Source organism: Symsagittifera roscoffensis, chromosome 8 (genome assembly GCF_963678635.1).
Source record: "Symsagittifera roscoffensis chromosome 8, txSymRosc1.1, whole genome shotgun sequence".
In the NCBI taxonomy this organism is placed as follows: Eukaryota; Metazoa; Xenacoelomorpha; order Acoela; family Convolutidae; genus Symsagittifera; species Symsagittifera roscoffensis.
In genome coordinates, this window is record NC_087069.1 from 6,323,708 (window position 1) to 6,337,637 (window position 13,930).

Here is a 13,930-nt window from a genome sequence, read left to right on the forward strand (position 1 = left end):
AGCCGGTTACTGTGCTAGTAGCACAGAATGTTTCAAAAAGTTTTCACAATTTTTTGCTAAAATTTTTGAAGTTTTTGATTACCAAAATTGATTAAGAAAACTCAAAAAAGAAATTTTACTGGAATAAAAACAAAATTAGGCCCAAATTAAGCATAAATAAGCCTGCTCGCTAGCTATATTCTCCCGAAATTTCACAAAAACTATCAAATCATTTTTCTCAACAGAACTTTTTCAATTTTTTTAAATGCTCGAATCAAGACTGAAGGGGTTGTAATATAATTTATCACTCAACCAGGGGCGGATCCAGGATTTTCTCGAGGGAGGGGGGCGGTTTATCATAAAAATTTCGAAAAATTTGACAAATTTTTTTTAGATAGACCATGTCGTCTTTAGGATTTTCACACACAGTCTTGCGAAGCTATCCCTTTTACCGTGCTAAAGCAGGGGGGCACTAAGGCTCGGTATTAACGACAATCCCGAAAGGGTTATTTTTAGTGGTGAGTTGTCCTCTACTGTATTCTATTGCTCTCCCTTAGTCAGTGATGCTCTTGCTTGCTATATCTCGCTTGAAGTCGCGTATAACGAATTCCTTTCTCTCAAATGAATTCAATATATATAAGTCTGAATGAATACAAAGGGCCTACTAGTTCGGCCAGCATATAATTTAGTAATATACAACAGAATGGTTTGCGATCTGTACACACTTAACAATTTCTTCTCTGCGTACTCGGTCAGTACACGTGTCGACTAAGCTCTCTGACTTATACTAACTTCTGCTCTAACTAATTTTCCACAAGGCACTTCGACTTGCGTTCTTACTTCACTCGCTGTGAAACAATTAACTGATGAGTTCAGATAGCGACCACAACTGGGACCTACTGAATCTTACGCTCGTTAACTCGTTCTCTTTTTAATCCGCTCTCTAACCTCCACTTCTTCTTATCTCTATTTGTGCTCCGTTTTTGTTAATGTCACGCCACTTCATATCGGTGCTGTCATCCCCTTAATCACAACTGCCCCCTATGGTTTTTCCCTTTTACCTACTCCCCCTGTCAAAGCTGACGGGTCCCAAGTCCGGGGTTTTTATCGACTTGTTCACCTTTTGTAAATACATCCCCATGCGGTTGGCATCGTAAATCGGGTAAGTACCGAAGTCGTATGATTCTTATCAATTAAATCCCCCCTTCGCTACTTACTTAAATAACATCTGACTTCGGTGTCAAATCTTGACCCAAGCAACAAAGTCATATGACCCCAATAAACTAACCATAACCCGATTTTGAACCAAATTTACTAATATTTTCACTATCATGTTAGGATAAAATGCGCAGAAAATACGCTAAGTCGAAAATTTGCTAGAATTACCAATTCTACAGTCTTCCCTTCTAGTCTATTATTCTCCCGAATAATGTTAGGTTTTTCTTTTCCCCTTTTTTTTCTTCACTAAATACTGAATTACTGACTATATACAATCTATACTTTATTTAGGTATAAGCTATAGTTAAGTTTAAGTTTGAGATATAAGTTTAATCAGTTCCTTCCTTTATAAATTCCTTGGTTATTAGCGAGAGTTTATAAACTGTCCCCTCCTAACTTTCGGCCCCCGAATTGGTTGAGGATTCGTCATATTCGTCTGACCAATTCCCCTCTCCCCATTGGGCCTGGAGCGCCCGATATTCTTCCTCGCCAATGGTATGTCTGATTTCGTCAAAGAGGTCCCTAATTTTGGGCCTATCACTCGGCCTCCTCCTCCTAGCCCTTGCTATGTCGGAGAGGGAAATTGAGTGGGTGCTTGCAGAGTCCTCATCACTCTCCCAACTGAGAAATCTCTCCCGCCCAGACTTCTCCGAAGGCGGTTGACCCTCGGTCGAGCAAGTGTCAGTTGCCGTGTCCCGCGCTGGCTCATATACATGAAATTGGCCCGCAGTTGAGCAACTCTCCAGATCGGGCTCCCCCAGATTGAACTTCCAGAGAGCTGTGCTCACATCCGGCACCGTCTCTTCGACTCTAGGGTAGTGTCGGAAAGGCCGTGGGGCACCCTGCCTTCGCAGAAACAACCGGAACTCATGCCAGGAGGCGGTGTATGCCAATAGGTGCAGGGAGGCACCACTCTTCAGTGAAAGAGTTATATACTCATCTTCTTCCTGGTAGTCTAGGATGGTGAAGAAGGCTCGGAGGATGAAGGATCTCCACACAATTGTCATTTTAGCGACTTTTTTTTTCTTTTGTAATTTAGAGAATTTATTAAAATTCGAAGGTTTCTTAACGACTGAATCTTGGTAGTAACAATGCACGGTTTCAGCCTTCGTGGTTCTCTTTTTCCCTTATCTTCACCTGTTCAGATGTTCGTATCGAGGTGACACGACGGCCCGTCAATCAATCGGTTGCCTTTACTTAAGATTGTAATCTGTCATGTTCGTCGGTTAACCTGCAAGCCTGGTCACGAAAGTCTTGTATGCTAAGAATTAGCCTGAGCTTGCGCTAAATTAACCTGATTAAGTGTTTAATGACCCTCACTAAATTGTATCGTGTGATCGCAAACCTCTAGTCAGTCCCCGTCAAATAAAAGCACGTATGATTATATCATGAATGAGGGGTCAGCTGATCTGACTCGGGGACATGACTGCTATCAAGTTACTCCTCACGGTGTGATCCAACCTCATCCATTTAGATAGATATGAATGTTTGAAACGAAATAATGATATCCATGAGGTGGGGTCACACCCTAGTATAGTAGCACCGAATACGATGAGCATTATATTGAGTTCATGAATATATAAAATGTTTTAGACTCACAACCGGTCGGACTGGTTCTCACCCTCCTGGTCGCCTCATCCTCCCCTCCTCACAGACTGGTGTCCATCAGCGCGCTTGTACCGATCCGGGGTCCACGTCCAGAAACCCCCTTCCACTTGCCTCGCATATAGTTAAAGCCTCGTCCCATCAGCGGTGTGCTCGACGCCCCACTTCCCTCTGTGGTCCTGGTAAGGTTCACTTCATCGAATGATGACCTAGCGGGTACTCTGGGGGGTATGTATATCTGCCCAGAGAACGAATCATCTCTGGAGGGTCCCTGGGGATAACTGTTGGGTCTCTGTGATCCACCCTCGTAGTTGGGATCGTATCTAGGTGGCGGCACCCCTCGATGTCGTCCTGGTGGCGCACAACAGTAGGAGTCCTCGAAGTCCGCGCCTCGTTGGCGACGCCTATCAATTCCCAGTAAACGCGCCCTCCCTGAAAAACAACGCCAGTACGCGCAGCCCAATATTAAAAAGACTGCGACCAACAGCCAGATCACCAGTCCTAGTTGCACAGGTCCACTGCGCATCATCTGCCAATGAAAAGGGGTGTGTTTGCGTAAAATTTCATCAGCAAAGGGCTTGGCAATCTCCGATAGGGCTTCTTCGTCCACCGACCCCTCTGGCAACTTGATCAGATTGAGTCGGAGTGCTTCGACCATCTCGCTCCTCGCCTGCTCTCGTAAGATCTCCGGTATCATGACTCCTGGGAGGTTCTTTTCAGCTTCCTCCAAAGTCGCAAACAAGGTCCGGATCAACGGGTGTTGTCTGATCGTCACCGTTAATCCAGTCTCGTACTGGCAGGTGCGTGGATCTGGCACTAGAACCAAAGCACCATCTGGCGTTTCGATCCTACCATCGCAACTAGGTCGTAGAAGGCAACTTCTGCAACCGGATATGGGTTCACCCCTCTCCTTAGCTCCTCTGCTGTAGTTGAAAAGCGTATAATCATCGTCCCTTGAGGTTACCAAATAAGTTGAGTCGTCCAGGTACACAGCCGTGGGGATTTCTGGCAGAACAATCACCTCCTGAGGGCACAACTTCAACGCATTTGTAGGCAAGTCGAAGAAGAGACTTGCTAGACAAGATGATTCACTACTTCGGGACATCGCGAAAGGTCGGAAGCAAAGCTTCAACCGGCTGCTTCCACTGCAGACAGCTGAGATCACTTCTCCAGATACTTCTGCAAAGTTGTCCCGTCTCTCCGACACCAGCAAGTGCGTATTTACAAACTTATACTGAGTCGCTGTCGATCCCCCATTCGCCGGCTGGGGAAGAGGAGTCGTCCGATAGACGTCGTGCAGGCCCATCGTGTGGTGTACAGGAATGTTAATCAAAACGTTGATCCCCGTTTCCGTGATCACCGTCGACTGCACCAACTGGAATCCATAGTACGTCATCAGTTCGTTCCTGGGTATAGCCTCTTGCATCTTATCCAACTGAATTCCATCTAAGATACTCGTCAGTACTTCCGGGGGAACAAGAGTAGCGGGAATATATCCTCGCGTCAAGGAACTCAACGCATCGTCCAAGATATACCCGTAATTGTGTACCGCCATTTTGAACGCTATCAGTTCGGCTCTGATGGTGTCAAAAGTCGCTGAGTGGTTCGCAATCACTGTGGAATACTTCAATGTTTGTCCATAGAGGGAGTTCCACCTATACATCTTACAGGCACTTTCCTCCTTTCGTTGGTCGTCAGTCCCACCTAGAACATGCCTCAATAATCCCCTGAACAGTTCGAAGTTTGCATTCGAGTCGTGCGATATCATTTTCAGCTGGGTCTGCGTCTTGTTAAGAGAGTGGCCCAAAAGATGCAACCTCTCCCCAGTCTCGAGTACGATGGTCCGGACAGCCCCATCCAAGAACGAAGCTTCCTTGCCCAGCTCATCCAAGTTCGAGTCTCCGTCACAAAGACCAAAGAAGGAGAAGTAGTGACAAAACCCTTCCTTGAGTATCGGAGCTAACACTATGGCCGCCGCAACTCCTCCCAGCGCTGGCTTGATCCACCTTTTTACTCTCGTGGAGCTCCTTTCGTGCTTGTCGACGAACGTCGTAGCTCGGTTCTTCATCTCGTAGAGCACGGCCTCTATTTCACTAATTTCGTACTCAATGCCTTTGAATGCCAGGTAGGTTAGATTAACAAATGCTTCCGTAGTGATGTTGTCACCGCAGATCTTGCCATCCCATTCTTTCCAGCGATCCGCCAACATATACTGATGTTCCTGGAAGGCTATATCGAGGAGTGTCCGATTAATCGCAGGGACCACGGGGAATGGTACCGAAACCCAAGAAGTTTCCATTGCGCTCGCAATGATGAGGGGAGTCTCCGCCATGAACACTGCTCCGGCGGTATGGTTGATCGTCACTGCCGATGAGGGCCATACTCCAAGTAGCAAGAGGATTGCCAGCCCGACCAGCCATGAGTTCATATGTAGATTACAATTTACGATCTAAACAGCAATAATAATAAAAAAAAAGAAAGACTAAATGAATAAGACCATCGCATCCCTAAGTATCTATTTTCCCCTGGAATTTGGAAAGCCTATAACCATTAAAGTATAACCATTAATTTGATTAAAGATGTCCCTAAAGTTTTAAGTTTTGGTCTCCCCCCTTATGAAGTTATAGCAAAAAATTTTTTCTACAACCTAATTTAACTAGCTAATAAGTATAACGGGGAAAGAAAGTTTTAATAGTGTTTGTCTGATTGGTGTTGGAGTTAGCCCCGCTCGAACTCGTCAATCCCAAAGCGAACAGGAGGTCGCCGTCTACGACTAGGTCGGCCCTGGCCCTCTGCCCCGTGCTCTCCCCTCAACTCCAAGGACTCGTTAGGTTCTGGCGGAGCGAGTTCCTGGTCCGCTGGCGCGTTCGGATGGTCGTCTTCCCTTCTGGTCTCTAGTTCGGCTGCGTCGTAAGTCTCCACTACTTCGGCTTCGATTTGGTTCGGATCCTCTATTGGGTTAGGGCTCTCTAGGGCTTTGTCGTTCAACCGGTCATTCGGAGGTAGTCGTGAGGCAGGTAACCTCAATGGTCTTAACTCGTGGGTCTCTCCAATAGCCATTTCCAACTCGTCGTCTCTAATTTCAGGGTCGTCAAAGAATCCGACCGACCGTGAAGGGGTCGGACGCTTAGGGTGGGAAGCCTCGTTGGATTGCGTGTTCTCCTCTACATACGGCTTCAACATGTTAAAATGCAAATACCGGGTCTTTGCGGGGGTGGAGTGTTTGGCCACCTTGTAATTCACTTCAGAAATTTTGGCCAAGACCGCATAGGGCCCATCCCATGGTAGGAAGAACTTCTTCGACTTTATCTTCTCCTTCGCCCAAACCCACAATTTGTCTCCCGTCGCGTACGGTTCTCCATGAACTCTTTTCCGATATTGATCCTTCTGGCGTCGCTGATTAGTTCCCAGTAGCTCTCGAGCGCTGCTATGGGCGTCTCGGAATTGCTCGTCGAGCCATTCTACAAACCCATACTGTGTCGGAACTTCGTCGTAGGGTTTTGGGTAGAACAGGTCGATTGGGTACTGGCATTCCTGTCCATGTACTAGATTGAAAGGGGTCGCACCGGTTGTTCGGTGGATGGTAGTATTATAGACGAAATTCAAGTAGGGCAATACTGTATCCCATGTCCGGGGGTTGTCCGCGCAGTACTTTGAAATGACATCCGCGATTACCCTATTTCGGCACATTTCGAGGATGAGATTACTCCCAAAGTTCTTCCCTTGATCGGTATGCAGGATGTTCGGTGCCCCAAACTTGAGTACCCAGTTCTCGACTATCTCCCGGGCCACCTCTGCCGAATCCGTGGATACAAGTGGGACGGCAATTGCATACTTCGTGAACAAGTCCGTCATCACTAAGATGTGCTTCGCACGAGACTTTGCTGCCAACGTCACGGGCCCTAGGATGTCCGCCGCCAATGTATTGAATCGGATCCCCACTTTAAACGGGACAAGCCCAGCGACCCTCTTTTTTCCTCCTGTGCTCCGCGCTGCACAAGTGAGGCACCATTGTATCTTCTTCTCCACGTCTGTCCTCATAGTGGGCCACCAGAACCGTTGACGAATTCGAGCGAGGGTCTTTTCAACTGCAAAGTGTCCGCCGCTAATCTGCGAGGAGTGCAGCTGGTTGAGGATCTCCTTCCGCCCGGTTGCAGGAACAATCGTCTGCAATACCGGACGCAAGTCATCCCTTGGGAACCATTTTTTATAAAGCACCCCCCCCCCCTCGGATACTTAGTTCGTTCCATCTAGACCAGTAAGCTAGGGCCTCCGGTCCGTACTGTATCGCCTGCTCTTTGGGAATGAGGTTTGTCCCCAGAGATGGCATATCACCCGCGTCGCCTCCCGACTCCGCCCAATAGAACACCTGAGACATCGCGTCATCCTCTCTTTGCAGAGTCGATATTTCAGAGGGCGTCCGTTCCCAGGTAATCGTTTCTTCCTCGTCCTCTTCCTGGGTCTCGCTGATCATTGTGACAGTTTCGACTTGGTGCTGCACACTTGCTTTCTGTAAGGCCAATTCGAGAGACATGGGCTCTGGGCAAGACCCGAATGCCTTCTCCTTCTCCCCTGGCATCCAGTCGGGCCCTTCTTCTAGCATCCTGGAAAGGCCATCCGCATTTCCATGTTTAGCCCCAGCTCTGTGGACTACATTGAAGTCAAACTCTTGAAGTTGCTGTTGCATTCGGAAGGTCATTCCATCGGGTTCCTTCTGCCTCAAGAGCCATTGAAGGCTGGAGTGGTCGGTGCGAAGGACACATTTTATCCCCCAGATGTAGGGTTTGAACCATTTCACCGCTTGCACCACAGCCAAGGCTTCTCTTTTTGTCGTTGAGTAATTCGTTTCTGTTTTTGATAGTACCCTGCTAGCGTACACAAGTGGTCTCTCCTCCCCGTTGATGACGTTCGAGAGTACAGCGCCCAAGCTGGTATTGCTCGCATCCGTGTCCAATATGAAGGTTCCCGTATAGTCAGGAAATTCCAGAACTGGGGCCGTAATAAGTTCTTTCCGTAGTCTATCGAAGGCTATCTGACATTCGTCGTTCCAGATAAAGGGCACCTTCTTTTTCGTCAAAGAGGACAGGGGACTCGCAATCCCGGCAAAGTCCTTCACAAATCGACGGTAGTAATTGCAGAATCCGAGAAAAGACCTCACCCCCTTAACTGTTTTGGGCACTGGCCAGTTCTCAACCACTTCAACTTTCTTGGGATCCACTTGGATACCTTCATTTCCAATTATGTGGCTCAAATAAGTCACCTCCTTCTGTACCAACCTGCATTTCTTCGGCTTCAGTTTCAAATTTGCCTCCCGTAGTAGCTGGAAGGTAGCCTTCAGGTGTGCAAAATGGTCGTCTTCGCACTTACTATACACCAGCACATCATCGAGGAATACTAGGGCCCCCTTCCACAGGTGGTCCCGAAAAAATTCATTCAAGAGTCGCTGGAACGTTCCTGGAGCATTGGACAGCCCAAAGAGCATCATAACGTACTCATAGAATCCTCCATCCGGTGTCACAAAGGCTGTCTTGTGTCGGTCTTCCTCGGCTACAGGCACTTGCCAATACCCACTCGCCAGGTCGAGGGAAGAGAAGTACTTCTGCCCGTTAAGAGCATCGAACGTTTGATGTATCTTCGGAATCGGAAATGCGTCCTTGACCGTTACATCATTCAGCTTCCGATAATCCACACAGAACCACCAACTCCCGTCTTTCTTCGTTTGCAAGACAATTGGTGCACTATAAGGGCTTTTTGAGGGTTGAATCACCACTTTCTCCAGCATGCTCTTAACTTCGTCCCTGATGATCGGCATTTTTGCGGGAGATGTTCGATGGGGGGAGATCTTGATAAGGGCCGAGTCTCCAGTATCAATCCGATGTGTCACCAATTTAGTTTGGCCAAGTTCGGCATCTGTCAAAGCGAACACATCTCTATAAGTACTGATCAACTGTTTCAGCCGGTCCCTCTCCGTTCCTGTCACTTCGGGAGCGGCCAGTTCCAGAATCTTCTCTATATCTTCATCTAGATGTCGTTTAGCCTGTACCTGAAAGTCCATCGACCCTTCCTCTTGCATTCCCTGCACCTCGTGGTCCTGACTGACGGGGGGCAAACCTTCTACAACATCCCCCATTGCATATGATGACTCGACGTTTGACCCACCAAGAGGAGTGTGTGGTTCGGTTAAGGGGCTACTATGCGACGAGTTTACATCCCAGTAATTATCGTCCTCTGGCGAGTGTTTAGGGTATGAGGTCACCTTCAATATTTCATATTGCAGGGGAACTATAGATCCCTCCTTCCGTCCCGTCCAGAGGTTGTCACACTGGAAATCTAACGAGCATTCATGCTCCTTCAAAGACCGAAGTCCTATGATCATCTCCGCTTTCAGCTCAGGCACCACCAGGGCCTCGACCTCATCGTCGATTGACCCTAGCTCCAAATTAGCCGTCACCCATCCCTCGACTCCCACTTGCCTTCCATCCGCTGTTTCTAGTGTCCCTTTGTAGGGCCGTAACGGTGGGGCTGTAGTCAAATTATGGTACACCTCGCTTCGTATTAGGTTGATCGTAGCTCCCGTATCCACTAGTGCTTTTACCGGTAGCCCGCCCAAAATCGCTTCCGCTATTAGCCCGAATGGCGCTTCGGGCACTCGGCAAACACTCACGAATTCCAAGGAACTCTCTGTCTGACACTGGATACTCGTGAGTTGTTTAGGTTCTTCCGGTCGACTGGGGGTCGTTTGGTGGAATAAAGTCTGAACCTGCTCTGTTCCTCGAAAGCCTTCGCCTCTCATTTGCACCTGAGGGCTCGTCGTGGGGTCCAAGCGGTACATAGAGCGGTTGGAAGTGGCGGATGGGTAATTTACTCGCTGTTGATTCTTTATCTCGGCCGGGACAAAACCTCCCTGATGCATATTCAATGCCCCGGCCCTTGGTAGTTTAAATGATCCGAATTCTTCTGGGGGCACTCCTTCGCAAAATGACCCGGCTGGCCGCAGCCAAAACAGTTCCCACGGGGTATCTGGTTTTTCATTCCGTAACGACCTCCAAGGCCAGGAGATAAGTTCGATCTATTCTCGCCGGGTTGGGGTTCGTATAGTTGTCGGGGTCGTTGGGAAGGTTCCGACCGCGGTAAGTTTTCCGGGTGGGGAACGGGGATGATAGAATTAACAAACCTACCCATCATGGCCGTCATGTTCTGCATCTGAGCTATCAGATCATTCTGGACACTCACCAGTTGGTCGATGCGGGGGTCATTGCTCGCCTGCTGACGTCCCTGACCAGCTCCCACTGGTTGGCTTCGAGGGATCTGTCCGCCTACATTCCGACCAGCCTCAGCACCCGGCTCTGGGACATTTTCGGCAACCCTCGCAAGGTGCAAGTTTCTCCGGTTCCTGGCCCTGGACGTTTTATTCACAAGATCCAAGGCTTGGGCACGGGCAACTGCTTGCGCTAGGCTTCCAAGATCTTCTCGCAGAAGTAGGTCTTGAAGGTCCACGTCAAATAGCCCGTCTATGAACTGTTCTCGGTTCATATCGTCTCGAGCTTGAGCTCCCACATTTCTATTAGCAACATCTCCAAGACCCTGTTTTGGTCAGAAATTCTGCGCCGCAAGCAAAACTTTGAAAAAACGGCCAAAAATGGATACCTCAAAATGGTACAAAGGGGGGACCCTTTGGGTCGGCAGTTAGTCGAATCCCTGGGGGGGAGGGGGCTCCGCCCCCTTCTAAATCCACCCCTGCACTCAACTCTATCCGATGATTTTTTGTGGCACCTGATTTTGTATGGAGTACCAAGTTCCTCCCCATTTTTAAAATGGTCGGAACAGTTAATTAAATGAAACGCCAAAACAAGTAGAAAACTAAATGGCCACTTACGATGACCCATAGTGACAGTTGAGGACAGTCAGTTCCTACTGTGCATGTCCCGTCTGAGACGTCGAATGTCAACAGAGCACTCTTGGTCGCCTCAAAGTTCCAAAATATGCTCATGTTCCAAGGTGCAACTTTCTCCGGTTCCTGGCCCTGGACGTTTTATTCACAAGATCCAAGGCTTGGGCACGGGCAACTGCTTGCGCTAGGCTTCCAAGATCTTCTCGCAGAAGTAGGTCTTGAAGGTCCACGTCAAATAGCCCGTCTATGAACTGTTCTCGGTTCATATCGTCTCGAGCTTGAGCTCCCACATTTCTATTAGCAACATCTCCAAGTGATCGGATTCGCCGAGAGAATTCCCTCAAACCCTCCTTGTCTCCTTGCATCAGACTTTTGAACTCCGCCCTAGCCGCTGCTTGAGTTTGGAAGGGCATCATACGCTGGTCTAGTTCGGCCAGCATCCGTGCAAGTGTTGGCGCTGGGAAACCGTCTTCCTCCCCTCTGAAGTGGGCTGGCATGCTGGTAAATTCATCCAGAGCCCATCCTGTCAGACACGTAGGCAACACCATCCGAGCCTGTTCATCTTCCCATCTGTTAGCATCCGCAACCCAGGCGAAATGCTTCCTCCAGTCGGCCCAGTTTTGATAGCTACTGGAGGGAAACCGATTGGGGCGAATGGTGCCAAAACCAAAGACTCCTTGCTGCCTGTCCAAAGCATTCGCTGCCGCCACAGCAGCCTCTGCCAATGCAGCTCTATCGTCGTTGTTCATCATCGTGTTTGCTCACGGGATGATTGTTCGTTCGTTTGCAACTTCAATCTAGGACAAAGCCCACCCAGGAGCGCCAATGTCGTCTTTAGGAGGATTTTCACACACAGTCTTGCGAAGCTATCCCTTTTACCGTGCTAAAGCAGGGGGGCACTAAGGCTCGGTATTAACGACAATCCCGAAAGGGTTATTTTTAGTGGTGAGTTGTCCTCTACTGTATTCTATTGCTCCCCCTTAGTCAGTGATGCTCTTGCTTGCTATATCTCGCTTGAAGTCGCGTATAACGAATTCCTTTCTCTCAAATGAATTCAATATATATAAGTCTGAATGAATACAAAGGGCCTACTAGTTCGGCCAGCATATAATTTAGTAATATACAACAGAATGGTTTGCGATCTGTACACACTTAACAATTTCTTCTCTGCGTACTCGGTCAGTACACGTGTCGACTAAGCTCTCTGACTTATACTAACTTCTGCTCTAACTAATTTTCCACAAGGCACTTCGACTTGCGTTCTTACTTCACTCGCTGTGAAACAATTAACTGATGAGTTCAGATAGCGACCACAACTGGGACCTACTGAATCTTACGCTCGTTAACTCGTTCTCTTTTTAATCCGCTCTCTAACCTCCACTTCTTCTTATCTCTATTTGTGCTCCGTTTTTGTTAATGTCGTATGATTCTTATCAATTAAATCCCCCCTTCGCTACTTACTTAAATAACATCTGACTTCGGTGTCAAATCTTGACCCAAGCAACAAAGTCATACGACCCCAATAAACTAACCATAACCCGATTTTGAACCAAATTTACTAATATTTTCACTATCATGTTAGGATAAAATGCACAGAAAATACGCTAAGTCGAAAATTTGCTAGAATTACCAATTCTACAGACCAAATTGATTTTTCGACCTCTCCTAAAGCGCTACAAGGACCCTGAAAGACCCTGTTTTGGTCAGAAATTCTGCGCCGCAAGCAAAACTTTGAAAAAACGGCCAAAAATGGATACCTCAAAATGGTACAAAGGGGGGACCCTTTGGGTCGGCAGTTAGTCGAATCCCTGGGGGGGAGGGGGCTCCGCCCCCTTCTAAATCCACCCCTGCACTCAACTCTATCCGATGATTTTTTGTGGCACCTGATTTTGTATGGAGTACCAAGTTCCTCCCCATTTTTAAAATGGTCGGAACAGTTAATTAAATGAAACGCCAAAACAAGTAGAAAACTAAATGGCCACTTACGATGACCCATAGTGACAGTTGAGGACAGTCAGTTCCTACTGTGCATGTCCCGTCTGAGACGTCGAATGTCAACAGAGCACTCTTGGTCGCCTCAAAGTTCCAAAATATGCTCATGTTCCTAAACATAATTAACAACATCAACAAGACTGCTCGTCAATACCAAGCCTGATTAAGTTCAAAACAAAGTACAAACATTTTTAAACTTTTGTTTTTTTACTGCTCGTTTTTCCCTGCACGCATTTTTGAAGTAAGTTATTAACAAGATATTAGGATCAATAACTTGCCTCCAATCAATTTAGAATTTGATTACGAAGTCTGATATATAGAGCGAAATAATTAGACCAAATTCGCCAAAATGGCGAACTTAACACCAGGTTTTGGAAATTTTTATTGCTCAAAATTGACAATTCTTAGACTCAATAACTTGCGAAAAATTTATAGACATAACAACTCAAAACATGATCATAGACAACATTTCTTTACACCTGAGCTCATCGATGAGTGTCAGATAGAAAATTTCCGTCGAAACTGGCAAATTGAATACCAAAAAATTTTTCGACAGAAAATACAACCCACCTACAAATTTTCTGCCCTCTCTTTGGAAGTCGGAACAACGAAAACGCTTCCAAACCACCTGTCAAACTTTTCACCTTTTTTAAATTACGACTTTGGAAGTATCTACAGAATATTTATGCTTGAGGTGGACTTTTTAAAGTCAAAATTCAACTTTTTATATCAGAAAGTTTTGACACAATGTTCATATATCAGAAAAATTTTGCTGTCCGGAGTTTCAATTCATTTTTTTCAGCTGTGATCAATTTTTTCAATAATTGTGAGGGCTTGTAAAATGATAAATACACTTATTTGGGATAGTTAACGCGCAATATATTGTAGTCCTATAACATGCGTAAGCGGCGGATTAAATCGTTTCAAATTTACGACTTTTAAATTGTTGGCTATGTAGTATTGCAAATACTACACGGAAACAAAAGACTATTGTTTTATTTGTTTACATCAGATTAGAGTGGACTCCCTTCCACTTTTAACTTGTCAACCCTTTAAATACTAGTCCGATTTTTTTTATGCTTTCAAGGTTGAATTTTTTTTTAAATATTCAATATTTTTTCAGACTATTTTGTCGGATATCAAAGAAAAAGTGTGTCGCCATACAAGCTGACCTCTCATTTCCACTCGCTCAGCCGAGTTAACATTTTCTGCGAGAATTTCTTTCTTTCTTTTGTTTATTTTCAT

The 13,930-nt window shown here is 46.7% G+C and overlaps 2 protein-coding genes across 2 annotated transcripts in view; both read right to left on the bottom strand.

The window, feature by feature from the left end:
* Nucleotides 1-10,792, bottom strand: part of LOC134853042 (protocadherin Fat 4-like) — a 46,310-nt gene extending 35,518 nt beyond the window's left edge. Inside the window, exon 1 of the mRNA XM_063868969.1 lies at nt 10,679-10,792. Within this exon, the coding sequence (XP_063725039.1) occupies nt 10,679-10,792 (114 nt within the window). The remainder of the gene's footprint in view (nt 1-10,678) is intronic.
* Nucleotides 10,793-11,956: 1,164 nt separating this feature from the next.
* The window catches only part of LOC134853437 (protocadherin Fat 4-like), a 46,594-nt gene continuing 44,620 nt past the window's right edge, over nt 11,957-13,930 (bottom strand). The window contains exons 11-12 of the mRNA XM_063869434.1: nt 12,680-12,797; nt 11,957-11,968 (exon numbers count right to left, since the gene is read on the bottom strand). Coding sequence (XP_063725504.1) covers nt 11,957-11,968; nt 12,680-12,797 — 130 coding nt within the window. The remainder of the gene's footprint in view (nt 11,969-12,679; nt 12,798-13,930) is intronic.